Source organism: Porites lutea, chromosome 2 (assembly GCF_958299795.1).
Source record: "Porites lutea chromosome 2, jaPorLute2.1, whole genome shotgun sequence".
Lineage (NCBI taxonomy): Eukaryota > Metazoa > Cnidaria > Anthozoa > Scleractinia > Poritidae > Porites > Porites lutea.
Window position 1 is genome coordinate 54,541,435 of NC_133202.1, and position 27,408 is coordinate 54,568,842.

The 27,408-nt window shown below is 39.4% G+C and overlaps 4 protein-coding genes across 4 annotated transcripts; 3 read left to right on the forward strand and 1 right to left on the reverse strand.

Moving 5' to 3' along the window:
* Positions 1 to 88: 88 nt before the first annotated feature.
* Positions 89 to 3,728, reverse strand: LOC140927217 (S-phase kinase-associated protein 2-like). The gene is made up of 2 exons (XM_073376857.1): positions 3,431 to 3,728; positions 89 to 1,271 (listed from the first exon to the last, which is right to left on the reverse strand). Exons 1-2 carry the CDS (start codon positions 3,715 to 3,717, stop codon positions 158 to 160), a joined length of 1,401 nt encoding a protein of 466 aa, XP_073232958.1. The 5' UTR covers positions 3,718 to 3,728; the 3' UTR covers positions 89 to 157.
* A 777-nt stretch (positions 3,729 to 4,505) lies between these two features.
* On the forward strand, positions 4,506 to 9,920 carry LOC140929067 (large ribosomal subunit protein eL32-like). The gene is made up of 4 exons (XM_073378905.1): positions 4,506 to 4,569; positions 5,160 to 5,254; positions 7,704 to 7,856; positions 9,698 to 9,920. Exons 2-4 carry the CDS (start codon positions 5,165 to 5,167, stop codon positions 9,854 to 9,856), a joined length of 402 nt encoding a protein of 133 aa, XP_073235006.1. The 5' UTR covers positions 4,506 to 4,569; positions 5,160 to 5,164; the 3' UTR covers positions 9,857 to 9,920.
* Positions 9,921 to 16,908: 6,988 nt separating this feature from the next.
* On the forward strand, positions 16,909 to 19,121 carry LOC140927218 (uncharacterized). Its single transcript, XM_073376858.1, has 2 exons — positions 16,909 to 18,120; positions 18,707 to 19,121. The coding sequence occupies exons 1-2, from the start codon at positions 16,969 to 16,971 to the stop codon at positions 19,055 to 19,057; spliced, it is 1,503 nt and encodes a 500-aa protein (XP_073232959.1). The 5' UTR covers positions 16,909 to 16,968; the 3' UTR covers positions 19,058 to 19,121.
* A 3,179-nt stretch (positions 19,122 to 22,300) lies between these two features.
* On the forward strand, positions 22,301 to 26,982 carry LOC140929068 (dual specificity protein phosphatase 14-like). Its single transcript, XM_073378906.1, has 5 exons — positions 22,301 to 22,495; positions 22,697 to 22,813; positions 22,997 to 23,054; positions 24,600 to 24,784; positions 25,453 to 26,982. Exons 1-5 carry the CDS (start codon positions 22,369 to 22,371, stop codon positions 25,500 to 25,502), a joined length of 537 nt encoding a protein of 178 aa, XP_073235007.1. The 5' UTR covers positions 22,301 to 22,368; the 3' UTR covers positions 25,503 to 26,982.
* The last annotated feature ends 426 nt before the right edge of the window (positions 26,983 to 27,408 follow it).

Consider the following 27,408-nt stretch of genomic DNA (forward strand, 5'->3'; position numbering starts at 1 on the left):
AAGGCGATTAGCCCTTGATTGCCAGGCTTTGCTAATTGCAGGTTTGATTGGTCGACGTTTCGTGTCTGTGCTAAATACGTGCAGTTTATGTGTCTCTCAGCACAGCGGTGAACGAAATCTTCGAGTGTGATATCCTGAGTTCTCACTTTGGAAAATTCTAACTTTTGAATACGCTATCTAAACAAAGCTTGGGCCCAGTCAATAAAAAATGAGGTCTCCTTGATATTTCAATATCGTTCCTTTTTGTAGCATTTTTTACTTTGTTCGCCAAATGCGCAAGTTCAGTTCTTAAAGGCACGTTAGTTCCACGAATGCACAAAACTTTCAAAAACCTGCACGCTGATACCAGCTCAACCAACGCCTCTTCGACTCTATGTCTGTTTACAGCGTAAAAATTGTAGAGCGCCAGAGTTTCTATGTGTTGACAGAATCTCTTGACGCAATCAAACACAGTTTCTGTTCTAATCGATGCTTGTTTTGTGATGTAAAAATGTTTTAAACTGCGTAAGCCTTTAAGCAAGGATTCTAGTTCCTCGCTAGAATTGATCGCGCTTCCAACGCATAGCGTGGTCAGTTCGGGGCAAGAATTTCTCACAAACTTGCAGAGCGTTTCTCCTGTGATATTAAAATTGCTGTGCACATCAAGAGTTTCTAAACGCTTGTACTGTGTTCGCGACATGGCGTTCATTACCTCGTCGGTCAGAGCTCTTCCCCAACCACAAAATGACAGTTGAAGATAGCGAAGGCCCGTCAACTTTGGTAATAATTCCATTAGTCCTGACTCCGCTATTCCATAGCAATAAGAGATATCTAGTTCAGTTAGCCTCGCCTGGCCCCAGTCTGTACGCGTTAAATGTTGGTTGCGCACTCTGGTGCAACTTAACATCAAGGTCTTCAGACGTCTGCATTCGGTCAGCAGACGCGGGAATGATGTACCTGTGACGTATATGCATCCCGCCAAGCAAAGGGATTCCAGATTGGGACAAGATCTCGCTAAAATGTCCACGTGAGCGTCGTTGAAGGAAGCGCAGTTTTGACAGTGCACTATTCGCAAGTTACTGAAACTGGCAAAAATTATGTCTAAATCTGCTGTGGAGCCAATATTGTCGATACCTAGACATTGGATAGTCTTAAGTTCCTTGAGGACTGTCATGAAAACTATACAGTCGTCACCGTAAAGGAAACGAAGATCGAGATTTTCAAGATTCTGTAAAGAATTATTCTTGGGACGAAATTCGTGGCTGAGATCTGTGAAGTGAGCGCCCTGCAATCTGGACAAAAAAAAAAAGAATTCTATTTGAGGTCAATGTATTTAGCACAAGTCGTACTAATTGGGGAAGCTATTGTTTACGTCTCCAACTGCAGACGGGACCGCCATTTTGAGAGATCATCCGAGCCGCGCAAAGGTCTAGCCGTTTGCGCACAGGGAAGAGGAAGTACCTTCAAGTCTTTGTTATTTAGAGATCCTGACTCTTGGTCCAGTCCCAGGAATCGAACCCGCGACCTCCCGTTCTGCAGTCAAGCGCTCTACCTACTGAGCTACATGCATACCCTGCCGCGACATAAACGTGTTATGCCAAAACAACTCAATACTTTAAGCTAGGGTGTTAATATGGTCCAGGGCCCAGTTGTTCGAAGGCCGGTTAGCGCTAACCCAGGGTTAAATTTTAACCTGGGTTTCTTTTTTGTTGTTGTAGTACAAAAGCACTGATTTTCCTGGATAATTTTTGCTATTCTTTTCAGAGCATCCGATCATCAAATTGTAAGCAAAAAGAATAAAACTGAATTTGCTTTTTAGGCTTTCATATCCAAATTCAAATTTCGCACTACCCCTGGGTTACCTTAACCCAGCTTCGAACAACCCGGCCCTGATGGAAAAAATGTGTTCAAACTGGCTAAATAAAACTTTCAGGGGGCCAATCTATAAACAAAAAATCGGTGAAACCGACGGATCTTTCTCAAATTCACTATGACTGACAGCTCGTTTCTTCAGCTAAGAATGCACAAATCTTGCGCATGCGCAGGCCGTGAGGTAGCTCGTTTAATTTGTTTTCTCTGATACTCAGTTCCTCATTTTACATTTTACGTCCCAACATTGTTGTGTTCCCAGTCTATAGTCTCAAGGGGGAGGGGGAACTTACTAGTTTCACGACAAGATTGACTAACTAAGAGTAACTAGAATGGGGTCCCACACTGTTTTCGGGATTTTGGGGGTAAGCATATTCCGTTAATTATGGATATTCAAATTTAGTACATTAAGTTTAGCAATGAGTCAACTAATTTCAGGATGACCAAGTTAAAAGGCTTTATGAGGTAGACGCAATACAGAAAGTGAACAAGTTGGTAGCCCCCCCGGGCCGGGCCTGTACTGCATACTGCGGAGGCGCTTTAAACCGACAGTGTGGCGGACAATTTTAGTAGGATCCCATTTTTGTAATTTTCATAACCTTGCGCAAAACTGTACGTAGTAGTGGTCGCTACGGTATTCATTATATACCTTCCGCAAAAAATGTGTTCCTGCAGAAATTCCCTTTATAATTGCCAACGAGCAACCTCGAGAAGACGCAAGGCGGCAGCATTATAAAGCCGTGCCTGAAAGTTCCAAGGCAGAATGAATCTAGAAGCGATGTAACACAAGGTAGTGTTGGGTAACTTTTATAACGTAATGCATCAGAGAATGCATTGTTTTCGAACATTGCATTCTAGTAATTTACGGTAATTCATGACACCCTGAACAGCCCGCGCGTATAGGTAAAATCTTTGCTCGTTGGCACTTAGCGATAGCTATAGCTGGTAATTTAAAAGCGACTGTGATAACCAAGTGCAAATAACCCTTGCGGGTAAAACTACAGTTGAACTCCATTAAGCGGCCACCCTCGGGGTACGGACAAGTGGCAGCCGCTTAGTAGAGGTTGGCCGCTCGCTCAATAGAGGTTCGTCATGAATTAGCAAAATCTTTATCAGAAACACCAATTAATTTGAAACAAACGCGCGACGGGAGAAGCATCACTGGTCCACAATCGGTCATCAACTTCTAACTCGGACTAAGTATATTGCTGCAATGAGTCCTAATAAACAGTCATTATTATTATTATTATTATTATTATTATTATTATTATTATTATTATTATTATTATTATTATTATTATTATTAAGTACATCAAGCGCTTGATGGCCGCTTAATAGAGGTGACGTACTATATGGGATAGCCAGAACGTGGCCGCTTAATAGAGCTTAAATTTCTCATTCTTTCTATTTCGGGACTTTGGTTGCTGACCGCTTAATGAAGGTTCAACTGTATTCATCCCCAAAAGGGAAAACCAACCCAAAAAATTTCCTTTGCTCTACTCCTGGAGCCCATGGGCTCCTTTCTTAACCCAGAGACCCTCGCACAAAATAAAACTACCAACAATTCTGATGCTAAACTTACCGTAAAGATCTTAAATTGACGCATTTTTCTACGATAACCACTATTAGCGAGAATTTTATCGAACAACCATTTAGATTCATTGCCAAGACAGAGGGCGAGATTCTGTCAATCAGAGCGAGGATTCTATCCGATTTTAGATTAAAGCCTCGTAAATCTGCATTCCTCCAAAGGGTATTGTCATACGCTATCCTCCGCCATTGCCTGCACACCAGTGAGGCGTGTCCTAAATCTTTCAGCGAAACGAAATAAAAGATCCTCAGCAAAATTGACTCTGGAAGCTTGTCCATCTTATTACCATTAGATGGTACTTTTTGATTCTTTTTTTCTGGCTTGGCCAGGTTCACCATTATGAAGTCACCAATCGAACACATAATCAGCTGGCACGCGCACAGTCGTCAGGTCGCGTAGTAGCAGAGAAGAGGAAGGTCCTACCCGGACCTAAATTTCACGCGATGATGAATAAACGGGAACACGTGGCGTTTACTTATCCTACGCTAAACTCGACTTTTAAAAGCTTTATGTTAAAAATTCAAGTCGAGATTTAAAACCACTGCCAAAACCTGTTATGAATTTTCTTTATCTCATTTCCAGGCCCCCTGTCAATTTTGTATATATAGTTTTCTCATCTATAACGGTCACTTTTAATCACTTTTGAAAATGTATGTTAACTAGCATACGAAAAGTGAAGTTTATATAAAAATGCTGAGAGTTCACAATGTTTATCACCGCTGTTTGTTTTATATTTTTGATTAAGCTACGATGGTCCACGACCGACAAAAGCCTTTTTACGTGGTTTTTCATTGTCTAAAACAACGAATCACTCTATGATAATTAAGGGCCCCGCGTGGTCTGGATAAAAGATGAAGCCGAAACAAATATAATAGCAGTCAGCAAGATCACTCAGCCTAGACTCTTACTTTCCCTACATGTTTCCAAAATGAAGGATAAATAGTTGAATACTAAAGTAACTACCAATCAGTTAAGTTCGCGAACTAGTCGTTTGCAAATTTGAACGGCTTGGCAACACAGCGCGGTAGAGAAGGCCTGGTAATAAGGCATGGTCAACAGTCCCATGAGAACCCGCGCACCGTGTAATGGCCTCTTCGCCATTTTCTTTGCTGCTCGACAAAACGAGTAAGGTAAGAGATTCAATCCGGCCAATAATTTCGTCTTTTGTAGTCATCTAATTCTGAAATTACCCTCATATACTAGCGAAAATCTTTAAAATATCGAATGATTAATTATTTTCTTTAACACGGCTTTTTTAGCCCGAAAAGTCACGGTTGGTTTCCAGCACTTGATGAAACAAGACTGTCGAAACGGCGATTGTTGAGTTTAGTGCGTTAAGTTTTAGGTCTCCCATATTTTAACTGAAAACTTTGGTACATGTCCTTGAATTAGCTTAATTATGAGACGTTCCTGTTTCGAGTTATTTATTTCAACGGGCTTTAAATCACAGCTAAACTAGCATGATAATGGTTTGTCACATGTTACAAGCTTTCATGATTACAAATGTGTTTTTGGCTTGTTTTCATCGTTTATTTCGCCGAAGATTACCAGATCCTCAACTTTAAGAACTTAGGATTTCATTATTGGATGAGTGTCGTTCGCTGTCGAGACTGTGTCCTTATTTCCAGAATTGTAAACTTTTCAAAATTGTGTGGACAGCAACTCCTGAATTTAGAAAACCACTGTTAGCCATGTGAATCTTAAATATATATTTTTTTAGCCAAGATGGTTATGCCAGCAAACAGACCCCGGATCGTAAAGAAACGTAAGAAGAGGTTTATCAGACACCAGTCTGATAGATTCTACAGAGTTAAGGTTGGTAACTTGTATAATTATATCAACCAATAAGTATTAGGTTAATAATAAAAATAATAATAGTTATTTTAGTTTCTTATTTTCAATGTATTTCCCAAGAGGACAGGAGGTGATGTTGTAATGACAAAATTGCATGTTCAGTGACTTGTACTGTGTGGTTGGAAAATTCATGTTGTCATCAGTGTCTTTTCATTTTCTGCTTGTTTGTTTGTTTGTTTGTTTGTTTTTTTGTCCCAGTGAATGGTAAAAATGCTCACACAATTACATATCTTTGGAATATGTCTGTGTGTTCTATTGCATAACACCTTCCCTTTGAAAGCACCACACTTTGAACTTGAACCACTGCATGTCTGCTGTTGGCTTAGTTATGAGAGTGTTGGTCGTCCAAGGGAAGGAAAGTAACTCATTTTGTGGGTGAGGTGCATAGAGGACCTCTTTCTTAATGTTCTGTGGTATGAACCTCAATACAAAATGCACATAAATTGCCTTTCAGGCATTTAAGAATTAAGTGTTTTCTTTCCCCCAGTGTAGGCCATGTGATTTTACTGTAGAGAACTGTTTCTTTGGCATTTCATGTTACTCACATGCATGTGTACGCACAATTTATGAGAAGACAAAAGCCAAATTCCCTTGGGACCAAGCGCCTGGGGAAAGCATAATGTTCAAGCTAAAAAGGTCTATTGGGCTGGAAAAGAGTGTCATAATGTTGAATAGGTTATGTTTTTTTAAACAGTTATCTGAACACAATGTTTTTTTATTTTTGTATTAGTGTGTCGGGTATTTGATTTTTTGTCTTCTGGGTCATGAATGATCACTTCAGAGTTAACAAAGTGGTTCATATTTTGTGTCATTTTGGATTTTTAGGGCATGCCAGGTTGCTAGAGGAGTCTATGATTTCCCCACATGCAACCACAATTTCAAACAAGGAGCCTTCACTTGGGCTTAAAACTTACGTTGTATGATTCTTATGCCAACTTCTGGTCAACTAACCACAAAATTCCCCGCTCATTCTGCACTTGTGAAATGAAAACATAAAACGTGTGTCGTTGGCTGAGGGCAAAAAATATTTCTGCCAATAAAAACTAAATAAACAAGCACTTGTCTTGAAATTTGTTTCTGTGGCTTCCCCTTCCAGGGCTTTCCACTACAGTGTAGTTAAAGTTTCTTGTCTGAAAATGATCTTGAATGTAGTTAATAGTCGTAGAAAAATCTTTGGTATTAAAATTTTGACTTTTTCACCCATATTTTACTTTTAGAAAGGTTAAATTGCTGTTGTATGTTTTAAAAAGTTGCGATGCATGTAAAAGCAGGAGGTTTCAAATTACATTTGAGATATGCAAATTTAACATGCAAGTGGCAAGCAGTACACTTGGAGATTTCTTTCATCATTTGTTCAGCATCATCTATACCTTTCTATTTTTGCTCTGTGGTAATTTTTGAAAGGCTCACAAAAAACATAACAGGTTTGAAAAGGATTCACATTGGCCATTCAAGACCATATTCCAATCTCTTTTTGATATATGCGGCCGCCGCATAGTGCAGGTAAAAGTACATACCTTCACACGTTACGCACCAGAATTGGGAAGTAAACACATTTTTGATACCTCAAAAGGTAGACGTTATACAAAAATATTGAGTCAATTTTCCAAACTTCAAGATGAAAACTTTTTGTTGGCCCTTTTTTATCACCTAAAAACTTAAACTTAACTTTGCTTGAATTTTACTTGCAAGCTGCTGTTGGTCATTGCGTTTGCTGTATGTGCGAATGCTTACTGTTATTTTCTTGAGAATTAAATTGTTTCTTGAAATTCTCGTCGAGTGATCAATATCAAAATGCTGGCTCAACACTCAATTTTCACATCTCGAACTTGATTCATTTGAGTTTAGAGTGGTCTTCCTCTTAACTGTTTTTATCTCATTACACAACGCTGAAGAGCCTTGAGTGAGGAGAGAAAAAGAGCTGCAAGGGAGTTTCGAGAAGCGTGAATGAAGTTTCCAGAACACTATCGATAAGGTCATCGTGGTGAACTAATTAAAACTAGGTTAAGTTACCCTGGCTCCAGGTTTCCATTCTTGAAATACAGCAAAGTAAAAAAAAAGCTGCTAGCAAACCTGGGTAACGTTAAAAATAAAAAAACAGAAAAAAGGAGATTGGCCCTTGAATGTTAGCTGACCTTTGCTATGCTACTATTTTGTTCCCTTGGGTTGGATAAAGAGTAAATTTGAAGTTTATCGATAAACCAGTTAGTGCACCACTTGCCGTGTGCTAGGAGTTTGACATGTTAATAGAGTTACTATTTTTTCTTTTAATGGTCTCTAGAAATGAGGCTCATGCCCCTAACTTTTTATTTTAGGAGCCTGAAGGGCTCCCAAACAATTTTCTTAAGCAGCAACCTTGATTCCATTGAATTCTTAGATCTAAATAACCTAATCTTATTACTGTTTGTAGCCAAGCTGGCGCAAGCCCAAGGGTATTGACAACAGAGTAAGAAGAAAGTTCAAGGGGATGTATATTATGCCCAGTATTGGGTATGGCAGTAACAAGAAAACAAGACATCTCATGCCAGATGGATTCAAAAAATTTATCGTGCACAATGTCAAGGTATGTTTGTGGAATGCATTTCTTGAAGTCACAAACGTTTTTCAACTGGAGTAGCTGAATTAATGTCAGTGGGAGAGTGAAATACGAGATTTGATTTTATCAACAATAGGGACCTTAAGATCCAGTGATGGTGATCACAATGAGAATGTCTAAAGAGCAATACAGCTGTAGGTGTAATAAGCAAAATGTTTCTGCAGGTGCAGCATACTTTTTTGTACATTTCCTTCCTGTCCTTGTATGACTATGACGTCAAAATGCCTGATTTCAAATTTAATGGTGGATGTAAACTAGCCAGGATGAAACTTTCTCTCTCTTTTGGAATTTTGCCTACATTTGATAAAGTTAGTGAGGTGGAGTAATGGTAATGAAGATTAAATAATGGCAAATTCGTTTTATAAAGCTGTGTCTTCTCCTCTGTTGCCAAACTTGGATCTTAAGGTCCCTAATAATTATCTTTATTGTTAGAATGCTGCACCTCAAGGTGGTTTTTCCCTACTTGTTGTAAAGATGTCATTAGAAAAGAACCAAATTAAGGGGTTTTCCTATGTGTAAGATGCACTGATATTTCTTTCCCACAAGCTTATGTGTCGTCATCTTTGTTTTTGTTTTACTCCTCGTGAAGGTTACAGGTTCTTACACTGAGGATGAGCCAAATTGTAAGATGCCACTTATTTCTTATGGGTATTGTACAAGAATTACAGGTCATCCTTCCTTTAAAAAGCACCTCACTTTGAACTAAAACCTTGGTTACTGCAGTAAATTGACTTTGTCAGTTTACTTGGCAAAGCCTTTCAGCTGCTGTTTCTATTGGAGTAGTTATGACAGTGGTGGTTGTCCAAGGGAAGGATAGAAATGCAGTGTAAATGGGTGAGGCCAGAGAGGACCTCTTTCTTAATGTCCAGTGTTCTTGGCTCTCAATCCACACTGCAACAGTATAAATACCATATCCTGTGTAACAAGCACAAGGGAGTTGCACAAGCAGAGGTTAGGTCTCTTGTGTAGGACCTCCTTGCATAATTATGTTGTCCTCTGTACATGCAAGTTGTGGGAATTGCCATTTTGCAAGTGACAAGGCTACAACAAGTAAATTGCAGTAGCAATATAGATTCCTTCAGCCCAGTTCAAACGTTTGACTTTTCATGTACCGAACCTATTCCCTTCAGTTAGCGATAAGTACTTAAAGAGATTTGAATCAATTGAGTTTGACATATGTAATTTGGGTCAACCCATACTTAAGTTCAGGTGACCCACATAGGAATTTCTATGGAGCAACTTTGTTTCAAACATCTACATGTAACTTTTCATTTGCCAAATGTTATGCATAAATTACTATAATCTATTTTGACTGGTAAGCATTGCAGACCATTGTACATTGTAAAAATAGTTATTGAGTCTGACTGATTAAGTTTGATGTGTGAATTAACCTTCAAACTTCAGTGGGGGATCCAGTGGAGGGGCCCAGAGGCCTGAGGCCCGAGGCCCTTCTTATTCTTAGAACAAGCGAAAGACCGCCCCTCCCCCCTCCCCCCACCTTATCTGAAGGTCTGGATCTGCCTCTGAACTTACATTATTTGGGTCGACCCAAATATTTATTAAGTTCGTACGTGAGAGGTTCAACGTTTGAAGTGGTCCTTAATCAGCCACATTGTATCCTGGATTTCTGTCTTTGCTCTCAGGCATTACACAGGAACTTATCAAAAGTGAGAGTAAATGTCAAAGATTTCGTTATTGACATACATGAATATATTTTTTTCTTCAGATTGCCATTACAAATTCACTGCTCATAGTTGACACTCGCAAGACGTTTTGATAATAATTATTTTCCATTTCCGTTTTTTCAGGAACTTGAAGTCCTTCTTATGGCCAACAAGAGCTATGCTGCAGAAATTGCACACAATGTTTCCAGCAAGAAAAGGAAAGAAATTGTTGAACGTGCACAACAGCTGGCGATCAAGATCACCAATGCAAATGCAAGGCTGCGCAGTGAAGAAAATGAGTAGATAAACTGAGACAAAACAAGACAATTGTACCAACGTGTGTAGAAATAAATGCATTGTTTTGACATCTGTGACTTCTTGTTTTACAGCTACATGTACAGGGGCTGGCAATAAGTAATACATGTTTTAGGGCTTTCAATATTAGTAACTAGAATAACACTATAGTACTTCTTGTTTAGTCTGCCACAAGCCGTTTTTTGTCATCACGCAACGTTCCTCGCCTCAAACAGCTGCTGAGAATCAAATCACATTTCTTTCCCTTGGTGGTCCAACGAACAAACCAATCATGCATAAGAAACTTGAGAAGACGTAAGTCGCGGGGCGCTAGGAAACGAACATGCTTCTCACAGTTTTGATTGTTTTGTCATTGTCGCAAGGGGAAAGATTGGAGGCGTTACCATACCGTAAATGTGGAGCGAGTAACTTCCAGAAATTTTTCATCACGCTAGGGGTCCTGTCTCCTGTATGATGTCTCTTTATGTTTCCACAGGTTGTGTCCTTGAATTTTCATTTTAAGAGTGTAGCACACAGGCCCCCAGTTCGTATCTCTATGCCCGTAAACATTGCGGCTCATCTCATTGCGACTACATTCTCTGTAGTGTATAGTGTTGAGATCTGTCCTTGGCAACAGTTCATGAATCTATTGGAGCTCGTTCAAATAAACCCCTGCAAGATGAACAAGCCAACTGAGCAAAATCAGCGGAGTGAGTGACTTGTACAAACAAGAACTGCCTAAAAGAAACTATCAGACCTCGATTTCAACAGAACAGATTCAATGACAACGGCAGCCACATGAACAGAGGGTGGTCTGCCTGTTGGGAAGATATAGCTTTCCGTCCACTACTTCATTTCATTTCTTTTATAACGACAAAATATTCGAAGGAAGTCTGTGTATTTGTCTGATATCATGGCGTCTGTCCTTTCTTGGCCTAAACTTCAGACTACCGCTCGAGTTGCATACGCCACTTCCACATTTCCCATGATGTACCTTATTTACCCCCCACCCCCCCTCCCAAGAGAAATTGCTTATGCAAAATTTGGGGTGAGGGGGGGGGGGGGGGGGGCAAATAAGGTGCATTATGGGAAATATGGAAGTGGCGAATAAAAACGAGTGCGCGACTCGAAATGAGTATGCGCATGACGAGTATGCGTTTTCATTCCTTTCTGTGATTTCCTCCACAGGTGTTCACCGAGTGTTCCGTTTTCCGTGATCGGAATTAACTGCAATTTTGCTGCATTACACCTCATTTTGTTTCCAAGTTTGCAGAAAGAATTGAACTCAAGTAAATTAAGGCATGGATAAACAGCTATTTTCCCCGCAAAAATGAAGGGGGTGGTCTATAATAGTGCCATATCACTACCCACGGGAAGCATGTCGCGATATACAGTTTGAGGAACAAAATATAACTCCTCGTACTTTTCCTTGGCGTAAATCACTATGCTTCCGCATACTTGTGGGAAGACGTTTGTGTATTGGGCACTGGTAACTGGCATTCTCAGACTTTCATGGCGGAGTACTGACTAGTGCACTACCGTATGGCACTATATTTACGCGGGATTTTAATTTTGCGGTAGGAACTTTTTTACATCAACGCCGACGGCGAAAAAGCACCCGTGGTAGCCTTCAACCTGTTAGTTTCACGGTGGGTTTCACGTTTTCCGCTGTCTCTGGTCTCTCCGACATCTCTCGACATCTCCGACATGAAATTGAAGCTAACATATAACTTATTAATTAACAGCAACGCCCTGTTTGAAACAAGATGAAACTTGATTGGTGTACAGTTTGTGAAGCTTCTTTTTTCGAACGTTCGATTATGTACGATTGCTAAATTGTTTGATTTCCAAAGTGACGTTCAATTGTGTTTGATAGGCAAAAGTTTTGGCGAGTTCGATTATGTTCGATTACCAAACCCAATCGAAGTCAATCGAACGCTTGAAATTGAAGTTCGATTGGATTCGATTACCGAACGTTCGATTAGGTACGCCGGGACTCCTACACATTTTTTACTTTTGGGCATTGACAACAACATAACGGATCGTGGAGTTCGGGGGTCTAAAATGCTAAAAGAGTGTCATCAGTACGTGCCATATCACCACCCATAGGAAGCATGTCGCGATACACGATTTGAGGAACAAAATGTACCTCCTCGTACTTTTCCTTGGCGTAAATCACTATGCTTCCGCATACTTGTGGGAAGACCTTTGTGTATTGGGCACTGATAACTGGCATTCTCAGACTTTCGTGCATGGCGGAGTACTGACTAGTGCACTACCGTATGGCAGTATCTTTTCGCGGGATTTTAATTTTGCGGTGGGAACTTTCTTAAATATTTGCCGGTAAAAAGTTGTAATATCATTCTCGCAGCTGGGAATTGATTTTTGCATTTCTAAGTGATCATGCTTTATTCAACACTCCGTATTGAACTGATACAAGGTGCTAATAGTCAATTCAGGTTTGACCACCGCGGACACTGTTCTGGGCTCGTTCGTGAGAATTAGCACGTTAGAATAACTTTCATCGACTCGACACTGGCTGGCATCATTAAAGATGTTATGACGTAGCTATATTGTATTTGCCTTTGAGGCTCACATTTTATACGGTCGAATGCAAGTTTTATAGGACCTTGAACTGATTTATTGCTGAGTATATACGACACTGTAAGCACGGTTAAATCCTTATAAAACATAATTCTGCCAAAATCTTTGCACATCACTCACTAAACAGACATATTTTCAAGGAAAAGACTCTGATAAAGTTTAAAAAACTTTCACCAGTGAATTGACGTTAACCGGACACCGCACACAATGACGAATCACTGGAGAATGGCACTAGCTGTTTAACGACTTGTACAAATTCCAACAAAGGAAGTGTTTCAGTAGTCGTATTGTTCAACCGAAACGAAAACAGGAACTTCCTGTTCAATTAATTACTTGCATAGTTAGACTTTGAAGTATTGCATGCCTGTGGATACGTTAAATGAACAGGAAGAGTTTAGTAAGTTTACATTGAAATTATTGCCAGTGACTGAGCAAGTTTGATTTAATAGTACACTGACATTCTGCTATAAAGACAAGCTGAGTTACGTCTGAGTTGCACTTCAATAATTGGTATGTCTATTTAACTTTGATTTTGTTATTTACTTACATTTGTTTTTTTTTTTTCCTTTAACTGGCGGAGCCGCGATAAATTCAGCTATCGGGCCGCGTTATGGCCATGAGTTCATGGACGTGTAAACTAGTTAACTTGGCCTTAGTTTTTTTGTTTATTATCCAGTAGACCTGCATGATCGAAGTTTATATCACTTTCAAATATTTTCTTTGACCATGGCTTATTACTTTACACTGAATTTGACGAATTGGATGTTTTAGTCAGTGTTTTAGTATCCTCAAAATGCTCATGCCATTGCTTTTTTTTGGCTCTTTGTTTTTAATTGCTTCGTGTGCACAAATACTTCTGGAAAAAGCCAGCAGTTTTTCAGCAAACACACTTACTTTCAATATTAACAAAGCACTGAATCACGGACCTTTTTGAAGCAAAGGCAGCTGGAATGCTTTATATAGAGTCAACTCTCTTTCCTATACTGTCAGGCACTACAAAAAGTCCCAATACCTGCTGCATCTCTCTACCAATATACATGTAGTTAGGGTTACATAAGAGCCCGTTGAATGTAAGGGGAAATATTCTTCCCGACGAATAAAAAATGATACAGTATATCAGCCTCGACAAAAGAGTATTGTTTGAGGTCAAATTCTCCGCCATTCAATTGAGGGCCACAGTATGACTTAAAGAGGAGCGTGCAGAGCGGACCACCAAGGGTAGGAAAATTTGGTTATCTATGAATACCAGAAATTTTGGCTGTACGTCCGTTTGTCTGCACGTCTCCCCGTTCATGTAAGCGGATGTGAAATGTCTTACTTGCTAACTTGAAAAGTCCACGACTGTGTTGATTTTTATATCCGACATCCATGTTATGATCAATTGGCAGCTGACAAATAGGGTATCCGCTGACCAGTGTCACATGACTGTATCGCAAGTTCAGGTGTACAACTCATTGAGGGTTTTTAGTTTTCCGCTGACCAGCTATTTGTTTTCAAGTGATCGCAGGCTCAGAAAACTTTACTTCAGAAAGCCACTTAATGAGAACGAAGCTGATGAAGAAATTGAATCTTAAACTTACCGAGGAAGAGAATTCTAGTCCATGTTTAAAATTTTTAACAGAGATCACAATTGAAAATACGAGAACGGACTGGCGGGGATTCGAGATGTTTTGCCAAAGAAAATTACCGAGCTAATCCTTAGACGATGACAGCAAACGTACCTTGACAAGCTTATTTGCTATTTGCAGTGTTTTTTCAGTGTTTTTTACAAACACTAACGAAGGAAAGATGGAAGCAACTTCGAGACAGTCGCAGTGTTCAGTTTCCAAAGTACTCTAACGTTGAATTGGCGTGCTAAAACTTACAGTGCTCTTAGTTCTTACAGTGCTCTTAGAAGCAGATAACCCCGAAGCGTATAACTCTGTCGCAAAGCTCGGGTTTTTTAGGGAACCAATCAAAATTTACTTCCTAATATGGAATTAGTGATAAACGAGATTGTTGCGCGAAACTTGTATCGCGATGTAAATGATGTGGTGCAAAAAGCATTTACTGTTTTAATACGAGGTAATATTTTACGAAAAACGGAATACAGTATTAATCCCCAAATGAACTCAAATGACCAGGACTGAGTTAGTTCCTCCTTACAAGACAAAGTCGACTACAAATGACATGCACCGTAAGAGAAGCGATTGTCTTTTTACCATTAGCGCAAACAACCTTTAAAAAATCACTTACTATCTATCTAGAATAACTAGTAACTTATATTTTCAAATAAGATTCAGTAGTTGCTGAACTCGAAAGTAAAAATTGCACTGATAAAGTTCGTTGACATCTTCGCAGAGGTGATCGGCGTGTAATAAGACTTAGATGCCGGCGATCATGTTTTCAACTAATGTTATGGATGAACAAACAGAAAACAATAAACAGACAAATTGTTTCTTGAAAATTCGAAAACCCGTAAGTTTATCATTAATTAATGGATCGTGGATCTGTTCTCCCAAGTAAAATCGGCTAAGTACATGGCAAAAATTTACACTTAAATTTAACATCTGGCTCAGGTCGGGCCCATTTCCCAATTTATCTTGAAAACTCTATCAAAAATTTATAAAACGTCTATGAAACATCTATAAATACGTAAGTTTCCTTTCAGTAACGTACTTTCCTTGAGCATAATGTGCAAAATGTAAGTTACCTGAAAATTCTTTAAAAAGGTTGCTGACTTGGTCGCAGTTCAAAAAAGGACAAGCACTCCGATCCGCCGTGAAAGAAGCAAGGTCGAAGTCCTCGAAGGTAAATTTTGCAGCTTAAAACTTTTCTTTGTCCTCAAAAAGAAAACAAACTTTCACATGTCACTCGTCTAATCAAAACTGCCATACATGTGTTCGCGTACTGTTCTGGGTGAATTAAAAAATCTACACTCACAAAAGATTCCGTTCCGATTTCGTCGGCGCCTTGAACAACGCTTCTGGAAAGCTTGCCATATCATTTTGTGTGCAGTCGCCATGCTGGTTTTGCTGAATGAGAACAGAAGTTGCAGATAACTGGTTTGCCGTGGTAGATAGGTTTGCAGCTAGTAGCCTCAAGATGATCTTTGTCGGTCAAACAGCTGCAGGCTGCTGATGCATTTTGCTATTTTCGGGGAGAGGCTTTGCGATGTCGTGAAGAAACGTAAACATCCTTGTCCTACTTCGTCGCTGGTCGATGTTTTCAAGCCATACCGCTTATAACTTTGTAACTCTTTATGTTTTGCCAAGGATGCATTTTATAGTGGCATAATTACTTTATGCCGCTAAATAATTACTTTCGGCCGTAGAAATTACATGTATAAGCGTTGTAAGCTCAAAGTTTTTAGCCTTGAATTCTCTGATTCCATATTTGGGCAAAATAATTTTCCGTGTTTCTGATTGGAAGGCTGCGCCGGCTAAAAAACCCGAGCATTGGTTCTTAACACATAAGGGGAAGTTGGACGCTTCGGGGTTATATGCTTCTGTTTTGACCGAATAAATCGTTTTCACCATATTTAAACAAATGAAGCAAGGCTAATTTTACACTCAGGAATATAAATAGAGGATATTACACAGTGGCGAGAAGATATGAATTTTATGTTCGAGTGGCAAGAACAATATCTCACGAGTGAGCGAAGCGAACGAGTGAGATATTGTTCTTGCCACGAGAACATAAAATTCATATCTTCTCGCCAACGTGTAATGTTCGTTTTATTATATGGAGAAACCAATTCAACAAAAGCAAAAGGCGGGAATCGTGACGTCATTGAACGATACGACACTCACAAAGGTGACATACGGAAAATACGCCACTCGGGTCCCGGATGAAGTGGCGTATGGAATCTACGAGTGGTTTAGTCCCCAGTAAAACACTCTCCTCCATATAATAAATATATATATATATATATATAGATTTGTTACCGGCCAATATTTCGGCAGGTACGGCCTTCCTTCTTTAGGGTCTTACATACAATGATAAAGTTAAGCTAAGACGTTACACTTTGAAATAAAGAATAGCGTGCAATATATGATAATATAATAACAGATGAAAATTTAAAATTCAAAATTAAAAGCGAACCTTAAAATTATATGAAAACAAAAACCGTTGAAGTAGTAATATGAAAAAAATTGAAATGTAAAAATAGTGTAAATAAATAACTACAAATAGAAGAAATAAGGAATATGTTAGATTTCATCTGTCTTGTCTTTCATTTTTCACATTTCAAACTACCTTGGGTAGAAATGATCTCGAGATATCTCGAAATAATTCTGCTCTCACTTCGGGGAAATTCGAAAGCCACTTTGGGACATTCCTGCGCCTCGCGAATCCTTTACTTGGTGCTCCGCCCAAGAAACAAACTGAGTTCCTTGTCAGTTTCTATCTTCTTTATAATTTCAAATTTTTCGGAAAATCTCTCAGCCGCGGGCATTATCCTCCGATATACCAGCCTCCGGAAGGGGTTTACATACTAAATGTGACTTTACCTCTGCTTCTGTCTGCAGGAGGGAAATATGGGCGGTGGCCAATCTAGCTTGCCACCTACACCACTGGGCTGCGAATATATGTGTATAGCTATTCGCGAGCCAGACAAACTGCGCATCATTCTTGGTACGGATCAAGAAGCAAATATAGTCCGCCAGATTATAGAAGAATCATGGCCAATGGGCATTCAGAAAGAGTCCTTTAAGCTAAATGGTGTCTATAAATTCAAGCTGAGAGGACGGCCCTTTGAATCTTCATCGTTAACTGAGGCCGTACATTGCAGGCAAATGGCAGAAAGAATTCTACACAGGCTGTATCGGAATGGATGGCATCTTCAGATTTCCAGCGATTTAACTCAAACAAAAGATCTTAGCACATGGTTTTTCAGAAAAGTTCCAGAAGTAACAAATTTCTCATCTCAACCTTTTCTCGTTGTTGGCCTCAGCTCGTCGGACAGTTTGATGGTGCTTAACGCCCCCTTGGATCTCCATCAACTCTTGAAGAATGCCATAAGTAAGTCATGGCCCAATGGAATTCAGAAATGGTCATATGAAAATGATGTTTTACTGATCAAGTTAAAGGGCTTTCCATGGTGTCCAGACGGCTTTCAAACTGTCCATTCAAGAGTGGTTCTGCAAGCAATTATACATGATCTGTCTAAAAAACAATGGCATTTATATGGAAATTCTAATCTTAAGAGTACTGCAAACACTCTGTTTTTCAAGTACGAACCAGACATGTCTAGCTCAGACGTGAGCCAGCCTCTTCCACCTCCATGGCACTTCACAATCAGTCTTAACAGCAACGACTTACTGAGAGTGATTGATGCTCCCGAGAGCTCGATCCCTACCATCCGGGACATCATCCAAACCTCGTGGTTTAGAGGAATCCAAGCGGTTTCGCGTTACGCTGGAAGCTGGGAGTTCAAGCTTAAGGGAACTCCCTGGTGGGCAGATGGCGCAGAGACGGTAGAAGCAAGGATTTTGATTCTGAAGTTGATGGAGATCCTGCATGCTGTTGGATGGAGCCCTATTGCCAGTATCGACAGTTCAAGAAAAGTAACTGATAAGAGTTCCTTGATTTTCAGACAGTCCCAACCAAGGCAGTCGCCCTTTTTCTGCTTGAGCTTGCATAAAACCGACACACTGCGGCTGATAAATGCACCTGAAGATGTTGCAAGGGTATGTTGGGAAGTGTAACTGACGCCTGACTATCTTTTCTTCATATATACACCTTGCTAGGATACCTAATACACGAAGATATCAATAGATCGAATTGAAGGCACAACAAACCAAAATCAGTTTTAACTCTTAAAACTTTAAAAAAAAATGAAAGAAAGGAAGAAAGGAAGAAAAACAGAGAGAAAGAAAGATGGAAGGAAAACTGAGATAATTTTTCACTCTGGCATTCACTTAGCGTTGACTTTTTTTTAATTTTCGGTTTCTGCTGAAGAAATAACCCAAGGGGTAGCCTATGGTATGGGTTTGTAACAGACCATGCACTAGAATTGGCTCATATTCTCGAACACCTGCCATATAGTGACCAGATTGGGTTCTGTGATCGGCCAGATAATCATGGTTATAATTGGATAGGAGCTCTGAGAGGCCATTGGCACCTACCAAGCAAAGGCAAAACTAAATACCCCGGGAGAAATATGTCTTTGGACATTTTAAAGTACGGTTAGAAACACTTGATGACATTAGCTTTTTTAACGCAACTTGTTTGGTGCACTATGAAACCTTTATTTGATTTTTTCTCTCGATTTAGGTATGCCAAGAAGTCATCCAGACACAATACGTCCTTGGTGTTCAAAAAGTAAGGCACTATGGGAACAGCCTGGAGTTCAAACTACTGGGAAATCCATGGAGGTGTGGCCTTAATGGTCATGATGGCATACATGGCAGATACATGATATGTCAGTTGTTTCATGCTCTGGCAGGTCTCTACTGGACACCAGTCATATCAGCAGATTTGTCAGCCAAATATGTTGAAGTAAATAATCAGGAAATCCCAGTTGATGTCGACAGTATATTCTTTAAACATGATCCTGCAGCTGCAGCAGCACTACCACCGGCCTTTCCACCACAAGCTACATATCCCTTACCACCTATGTTCTGATCAGCCTATAAATCCTCATGAGTCAAGTATTCCTGTCTCCAATACAATGGAACCTCTATTCAGGGGACACCCTCTAGACCAAGCCAAGTGTCCCCTGAATAGAGATGACCCCTGAATGGAGATTGGGCTGGGGGTCTGTTAATAATTCACCAACAAAGACAACATAAAAAAAATCGTCATTAGCCTATCTCTGCGACATTATATGTTGACTCCACATAGTTTAGTTTGTGAAAGCTTCCATAATTGTGACTAGTGTACATTTAAAGATGTCAAGTGAACCCTCTTTGTGGTCAGACACTTTCTGAGAGCTAAGGTGTGCTCTAAATGGAGGCTAACCCGGAGTTCTGGGAGCTAGAAAACAAGTCCCTTTTCCCTGAATAGCCGGGTATCCCTTCAATAGAGGTATATTTAATAGATACAATGATTATGCGAACATTTTTCTGAGACCACATTTGGGAATTTTGTGTCTCCTGAATGGAGACACAAAATTATAAGGGGAGTTACACAGGTTAATGTACCGTCTTTCAGTTATTCCTTAGAAATATTTTAGACTCCGGTTCTGATTAGGAAACTCAGTAGTGTAAACTATATATAGTGGAATATATTAACGTCGCTGACTGTCTTTATACGGGGAAATCTCATAATCTGATAACTAAAAGGTCATGTGTTATTTCTAAGTAGTTTAACGGTTTTGACTGGATGAATGTCTAGTTTTAGATTGGTTAACTAAAATCTAAGAAGGAATGAGCGCTTACGTTGCTGTGACTCAAAATTAAACTGAGCCGCAATTTTAGCTGATATTCAATTAAGTTTTATTTCTCGCCACTTGCAGATTAAAAATTAATTGTTCCAGCTTCCCTTCATGCCCATCGGCTGAGTTGGCGCACAAATCGTTTGCATGTATACCAATAAGGGCGAACGCAAACTTTGCACGCAAAAAAAAGAGTCTTTGTTTTTTTGTGTGTGTTTTTTCACGTCTTTCGTTAAGCAAAAGGCCCCCCACGGAAAAACGATGGAGATGAAGGCGAAAGAAAAAAAGCTACAAAGCTTTCGCACGACTGTATCCCTTACTTTCGAAACAAAAAGCCGAGAAAAAAAAATAGAAAAAAAAAATAGCTCCCTAATGAAAACATGTTGGAATTTTTTGGGGGCAAGGTAATCCACCCCTTGACATAAAACAGAGTTTTGCTCGGAGGTCACAAGAAAAATTCCAGCGTTTACAAAAATGGCGCATGAAAGGACGTGCAACGCGGTGCTCTTTTGAATAAAACGATATATGAATGTATGAATAAATTATCCGGGAAGGGTTTGGGCTCTTGCCCACTCCTTCCCTCCTTCTCCTCCCCCTGTTTTGTTTTCGGCAATAGCCGTTCTATTTAGCCTGCGAACGGCAGACGTTTCTCCTCGCTCATCGCCGCTGAAGGACGCTCCTCAGCGGCGATGAGCTAGGAGAATTATAAGTCTGCCGTACGCAGGCTAAATAGAACGGCTATTGCCGAAAACAAAACACAATAGTTGAGCAAACTGTTAATGTATTCTAATTTTAAAAATGCCGAGATTTATAACATATCACGGCATATGTGTGAATTGAGTTCGGCACGGGGCACAGCGGTAGCACGACCTTTGAAGCCAAGTCGAGCTACTGCCGTGTAGCACGGCAAGGCTTGCCGTGCTACACGGAGCGCAGTAGCACGACTTAGTTTCAAGCGTCACGCTACTGCCGTGCTAAAGTCGAATTTAATTCTATCAATTGAGTTCAGCGCGTGTTACCAACATTTATTTCCAAAAAATCTCAATCCATTATGGAGCCAGGAGCCCATAACTGGAAGCGAGCAACTCCCACACTTCCGCTAGGCATGTATATCACGGACCGATTTAATACCTTATTATAGGAAATTAACGCTCGATGAAATTAAGGTATTGCAAATTAACGCGACTTTAAAAATTAGCGCGAATTTAATGGAAAACGACTTTCGAATAAAGAAAATTAACGCGAAAGAGGAGGTAGAATTTCATAATAAAGGAAATTAACGCGATTAAGACACATTTGGTGGTGACAACTGGAACAAGTTTATTTCAACACTGGATGCAAAAAAATTCAAAACTGAACAAAACTGAGCTGACACCTGCTGACACCACCTCTGACAGCGACAGCGACAACGATGAAGATGAACTTGAAATATTGTAAACCTTCACTGAACCTTCGCCTTAGCTTTTGTGAAAGATGAAAAAAAAGGGTAAATGGAGAGAAAGAAAGCTTGTAGTTAATGTTTTTTAGGTATCAAGAATGTCTGGACAGGTTCCCAAATTGGGGTTAAAATACTGGAAATTAACGCTGCACTTAATTAACGTCGCGGAAATTAACGCTCAACAAAATTAATAACGCGACTTAAATTAACGCGAATTTTAACGATTCGCGTTAGTTTCCTATAATAAGGTACATTTTAGAGCACTTGTAATTTTTCCCGCGAAAATGGAAACGGTTACGATGATCACGAGCGTGGGACAAAGAAAAAATCTGAGTCCCCGACAGGTTTTTCGTGTTAAACAGGATAGCGAAATGAACAATTTTTGTTTTACACAGGGTCACAGAGATGCCAACCACCCGAGATCTAAAATCTAATGCCGATAATACTCTCTTTAATTTTTTTAGCCCCCTCCCTGCACCTCTTCGTAGTTTCAAAGGACCCCCGCCCCCCTCTTCGACAAATTGACCCTGCCCCCAATGGGAGTGACTTAGGACATTATATGAAGTCTTCAAAAATTGAATTTACATGAAATACATTCTATCAAAATCCGCAATCATCGTTTTGATACCAGAAATAATCTTTGCCAGTTACTGAATACGTGCAAAAATGCCCCAGAAACCGTACTGCGAATAAGAAAAATTCAAGTTTTGAGCTTAAAATGGGCTAAATCCCAAACTATAAAGGCACAGGAAAGCTCGAAAGATGATTTTATCCGGGAGATGTGGTGACCCGTAAGGGAGAGCGGGAGATCGGTGCCGTATCCTGGAGACTTAAAAGCCTCGGCGGCACACATCTACCTTGAGTGCCCACCCACCCCACCCGCGAACTAACCGGGGAACACCCCCTGACCTTCTCCAGAGTCCAGACTCTCACGGTCTGATTGCATGTCCTGACAAATACTGGCCGGTCGCGGAAATACTTCAGCCTCCCACGCAGACGTTCTTAGGGCTTTCAGTATCGTTTTCATCAACAACATCGAGGTTTTTTCCAAAATAGTAGTATAAAAATTGCCTTGGCAAGATCTCGTCTGCTTGTTACAGTAGGGAAAGGAATTGCGAAGCCATGATCAAGCACTGCAGTCCTCTCGGAAAAATGGCCGAAATCACTGAATTTCTCTATCTAGGAGGACTGGCAGCAGCGAAGATGGAAGATGTTCTCACAACAAAGGGAATCACATGCGTCATTAATGGTAAGCTTGTAATTATTTTTCTTTTCTAAAACGAGTTTATTCGGCACCAAATCATGCCATTTGTGTCGAGGTTGATTTTCGTGGGATGTCCCATATCAGGACTCCTGAGTTTTGTTTTGTGCTTATTAAACTTAAACTTAAGTCGGCATTAAACTCCTCAGTGATCGTTTCTTTCTTTTTTAAATTTTGTTATCCGGAAAGCTTCGGTCGAGGCTCCAGATATAAACTACGAATCTATTAAAGCCACAAGAATAAGATTGGAGGACACTCCGAGCTGCAACATAGGAATACACTTTGATCTAGTGGCCGACAAAATAGGTGAGCGACTTTAATAGCATGCAGACAGCTGTGCATTACCCGCTTTTACCGTTAAACACTGGCTAAAATCGGTAAGCGTACATGTAATTGCGACTATTATGAATTTTTAGCGTATTATTTTCGTATGACTATGTAGTTAGAAATCTTTAATTTTATAGTATTTTATCTTCTGTTGCTTTGTAGATAAAGTGCGAAGGGAGCGAGGGAAGGTGTTTGTTCATTGTATCGCAGGAATTAGCAGGTGAACTCTACAGCAGGAATTTTAATTTTTAATGTATAAAAACTCGTTTCTTAAAACAATGAATTGCAAATCTGGTAACCAAGGAAGTACAATATTCATTAGCTGTTCTTAACATTTTGGACTTCCTGCTTTTAATACCTGCAGGCATTCATTTTTGTTGGGCTAATGCAGTTAACACCCCCATCCCCTCCCCCTTCGGTTGAGGACCAGTGAAATTCTTCAGGGGAGTGAATGGAGGATTTCTTTAGGGGTAGGGGGAAAAAATACGAAATTCCTTAGGGCTGAAGCTTTAATTTACAACAAAATCTTCAGGGGTGAAAAGGGAACAAATTATCTTTCCACGAAATTCTTCAGGGGTAGACCCATATCTTATGGAGGTCTTCAGGGCCCAGTTGTTCAAAGGCCGATCAGTGCTAACCCAGGGTTAAATTTAAACTGGGTTTCTTTTTCTTTTGTTCAAAAGCATTTTGCCGGATAAGTTTCTCTATTCTTTTTAGAGTATCCAATCATCAAATTGCAGGCAAAAAGAATAAAACTGAATTTGCTTTTTTAGCTTTCATATCTGAATTCAAATTTTGCACTAACCCTGGGTTATCTTAACCCTGCTTTGAACAACCTGGTCCAGGTGAGATGTGTGACAGTTCTTGCTTGATCGCATTAGGCTGTACTTGTGTTGCAAAAGATGATGCAAACTGAAATGCAAATATTGATCTGTGTGTTGGTTTCCTGGACACTTGAGAAACCTGATTTCAGCCAAGGAATGAGAGTGTGAATTAAGAAAGGGGATAATTGTTACTTTTTTTCTGTCTCACAAGTAAACTTGATGCACTCGGTTGATGTGAATGAAAAACCGATTATTTACATTAATGGCACACCAAACCTTTGGAGTAGAAACAGGATACGAAGAAAAATACTCTTCCTCAAATTCCTTCATGTGAAGGGTGGCTATTATGAACTGAAGATACTTGTTTACTGACTCCATGGCTGTCAGGCATTTTTTTTGGTTGGTAGTTATTTCCTTATACAGAAATAGTTATTATTTTTAGGCAGAACTAATGCAGCTTAGTGATGGCATCTGGACTCTTAGAGAGTAAAATTGTAGGCGAAGTGAGGCAAATGGTACACAAGTTCACTTTAACTCACACCCAGTATTAATAAGAAGTCCCTAAAAGCTCAAATTATGTTGCTTATTCCTTGAAAAGTGTTGCTGCACTACAGATGATATATATAGTACTGCACAGTGCAGTGCCTTGCCAAATTGGCAAGAAATTCTGTCAGTCAATGGTACAGCAAAGCAGAGACAGACCACCCAAAGCCCCACCGATCACAGGTTGGAGTATCTCAGAGGATTCTTTGTACTGTTTATTGGGTTGTACCCAAGCAAAGATGTTGTTCTCCCATCTCAAGTTACTGGAACTACATGCTTTGATTGAGATAGGACTGGCAGCTTTATTTAGAAAGGCTTTGATCCCTAGTCTTAGCAAATACATGTAAATTAAAATATTATATTTTTGTTGAAAATTTTCTGTTCCTTTTCTGCTTTAGATCAGCAACTTTAGTGTTGGCATACCTTATGAAGTATCAAAGGATGAACCTTATTGATGCTCACTCATATGTCAAGGAAAGAAGGCCTCTTATTCGACCAAACTCTGGTTTTTGGAAAGACTTAGTGGAGTTTGAAAAGAAGCTCTTCCATAAGAACACAGTCAATATGGTGGAATCTAAAATTGGTGGGTATATACCAACCTATAGTGTATAAACTAGTTTTATGTGTATACTTCTCTGATAATAACTTAACTGCTAACAGTAAAAAGTAAAATGAGGGACGCTTATTGGCTATGAAAACGAGATTTAACACCTTTTTCTAAAAGTATTAGCAACAATAATAATAACGTTTTATTGATCACTTTTCCAGAGAATATCTCTACATTCCTCATGGATTGACTAATAAATTATATTTAATATATACTAAAGTATAATGTGAATAAAAATGAAAGCAAATGTAGGTATAGAAAATATATATTACACTGAAGTCTCAAAAGCAATTAGTCTTTAATACATTCAATATAAGTCAAAAATTAATCTAATCAGGATTCAGTCTTAGTTTTCAAGAACTAAAGAAGCATTTCTCATTTGTTTTAGATGTTGATCTTAATTTAACTTTTGAGGGGTCATCGTTTCATGAAAATCACTGTGTGCTGCATTTTGAAGTTTGTGGATACTAATTTTTGGTATCCACTGAGAGTTTTGGAAGCCAAGAATTGTCAAGTGTTCTACTTCTGTCTCGGGATTACTCTGTTCTAAGATTGATGGGTTACCCACTTTAATTTAGTTCATGCCAAAAATAATTAGTCAAGACTGTTAAGTAGTAAACTGTTTTTTTAAAATTCTTCTTTAGGTTTGGTTCCCAGTGTCTACAAAGATGACGTTAAGAATTTGGTATGGTGACAGCAGCTAACAAATTGTCACATTAATATAGCCTAGGAAACTCATGATGACTGTTCTTATTATGGGACCGGAATAACTACCATTAAAAGGCTGTGTTATTGCCTATTACAAACTGAGGAGGTCCACATAGGACAAGACAAGAGCCTCATAGCCAGAAAGAGGAAACCGCTGTTTACAAATTCCTCAAGTTTGATTTGCTATTTGGCTTATATTAAACTAGTTACAGGCATTCAAAAACTCCAAAATTTACTAGTGAAACATGTAGAAGTCTGGGCAATGTGTCCAGCAATCCATACATCTCTACTAAGTAAATTTTCAAGTATTTGAATAGCTGTATCTTGTTCAATATAAGCCTGATTATCCCTAAACATGAAGATTTTGTAAAGCTTGGTATGCACTTTCCAATTATGACAGACTTATGTTCGTAATCCCATAAGGACTCATACCCAGCCCCCCATGATTTGAAATTAGGCAGTACTACCAAAAGACCCTCAGTCGCATCATTTCCAGAGATCTCACTATCCTGCAGAAAACAGGGGGTGCATGACATCGTCAGAAGAATACAAAAAAGAAGAATGTAGAAGATATTGTGTATCATCATTTAGTAAAATCCAACTAGTGGTCTATTATCAATGCTGTGTTCTGATTGGTTGAGCTACCATTAGGCTATATGTTATAGCCTACTAGTAGTGAAAAGCGCCGGCTTTGAAAACCAAAACAATGGCGGATGAATCACGTTTTGCTAGCTAAATTTGTTTTGTTTCGGCCTCTGAGTCAATAGCCCATTCTGCCTTTGGTCTCATGGGCTATTGACTCAGAGGCCATTCGGGCTCGAGGAATAATTGTTAAATATAATGCACACCGAGCAGGAGCATATTAAGATGGGGCAAAGCATCTACATTATTAAAGGTAGCTTTTTGCAACTTGTCTTGCAATACTGTTGTGCTACATGTATAATGAGACAGGCTGCATAGAGCATTGTCTAGTATAGCACTACCTGAAGTAAACTTGTTTTGCAATGTTAACGTTGCAGTATTCACTTAAAAAATTGCTCGAACTTAATTCAATTATGTGCAATGTTTGCTGCGATGGTATCTTTTTAGACTTCTTGTTCATTTCAGGTTGTGTTATGTCCCCAGAAATGTAACTTCCTGGAACGAAACTGTTATAATGTAGGTCGTTTAAGATTGTGGTGTTTAATGGATTTCGTATGAAATAATGGTTTATGCTATCTTGTGTGCAGACCTGTTGAGCTATTCACAAACTATATATTGTAAATTTTGTATTATACCTTGATCTGTAATATTACATTGTAAATGAAAAATTGACATTTCACATCAAATCTTGACGTGAGATATTACTTCATAGTTAACCGTTTCGTTGTGTTGGCACTTCCTTGTTAAATGACCAAGTCACTCTTGAAAAGACATTGTTTTTCTAATCACAAATAATAATAAAGAAGTAACTGACCGTTCTATAAGCCTTCAAAATTAATCTGATCTTAATAAAATTATTTTACATAGATTGCAAAAATTCAGCAAAGCAAGCCGCCATGAATGACGTTATTCCATTCAACGGGACATTGGCAGGAGGCTGAAAGGGCCGGAAAGTTTGCAATGGCTACCTTGCCATAATTTTTTCTAATAAAAATTTGAAATGAAATTTAAATGTGGACCGAATTTGTGTCATGCGTGATCCGACTTGGTGGGTCACTTTGCTGTATTTTAACAATCTTTGGAAGAGAATTTCGTGAGGATCAGGAATGCTCAGACAGCGGTCAGTGACATAAAATATCTTATTTTGCGATCACTTTTATTGAGGATATTTGAGTTAATTATCAAGGAAAGTTACGACTTTGTGCTTTGTGCTTGTTCTCGTCATCCCCCGTTCGCACCGCTTCTCGTTC

What these genes read in the sequence shown, in the direction of transcription:
- LOC140927217 (XM_073376857.1), bottom strand. Translation starts at nt 3,717, where the DNA reads ATGGACAAGCTTCCAGAGTCAATTTTGCTGAGGATCTTTTATTTCGTT. An exon ending in GTCAATTTAAGATCTTTACG is followed by an intron (nt 1,272 to 3,430) that starts GTAAGTTTAGCA and finishes TTTTTTGTCCAG; the next exon opens with ATTGCAGGGCGCTCACTTCA.
- LOC140929067 (XM_073378905.1), top strand. Translation starts at nt 5,165, where the DNA reads ATGGTTATGCCAGCAAACAGACCCCGGATCGTAAAGAAACGTAAGAAG. An exon ending in ATAGATTCTACAGAGTTAAG is followed by an intron (nt 5,255 to 7,703) that starts GTTGGTAACTTG and finishes TACTGTTTGTAG; the next exon opens with CCAAGCTGGCGCAAGCCCAA. An exon ending in TTATCGTGCACAATGTCAAG is followed by an intron (nt 7,857 to 9,697) that starts GTATGTTTGTGG and finishes CCGTTTTTTCAG; the next exon opens with GAACTTGAAGTCCTTCTTAT.
- LOC140927218 (XM_073376858.1), top strand. Translation starts at nt 16,969, where the DNA reads ATGGGCGGTGGCCAATCTAGCTTGCCACCTACACCACTGGGCTGCGAA. An exon ending in CACCTGAAGATGTTGCAAGG is followed by an intron (nt 18,121 to 18,706) that starts GTATGTTGGGAA and finishes CTCTCGATTTAG; the next exon opens with GTATGCCAAGAAGTCATCCA.
- LOC140929068 (XM_073378906.1), top strand. Translation starts at nt 22,369, where the DNA reads ATGATCAAGCACTGCAGTCCTCTCGGAAAAATGGCCGAAATCACTGAA. An exon ending in AATCACATGCGTCATTAATG is followed by an intron (nt 22,496 to 22,696) that starts GTAAGCTTGTAA and finishes TTATCCGGAAAG; the next exon opens with CTTCGGTCGAGGCTCCAGAT. An exon ending in TCTAGTGGCCGACAAAATAG is followed by an intron (nt 22,814 to 22,996) that starts GTGAGCGACTTT and finishes GTTGCTTTGTAG; the next exon opens with ATAAAGTGCGAAGGGAGCGA.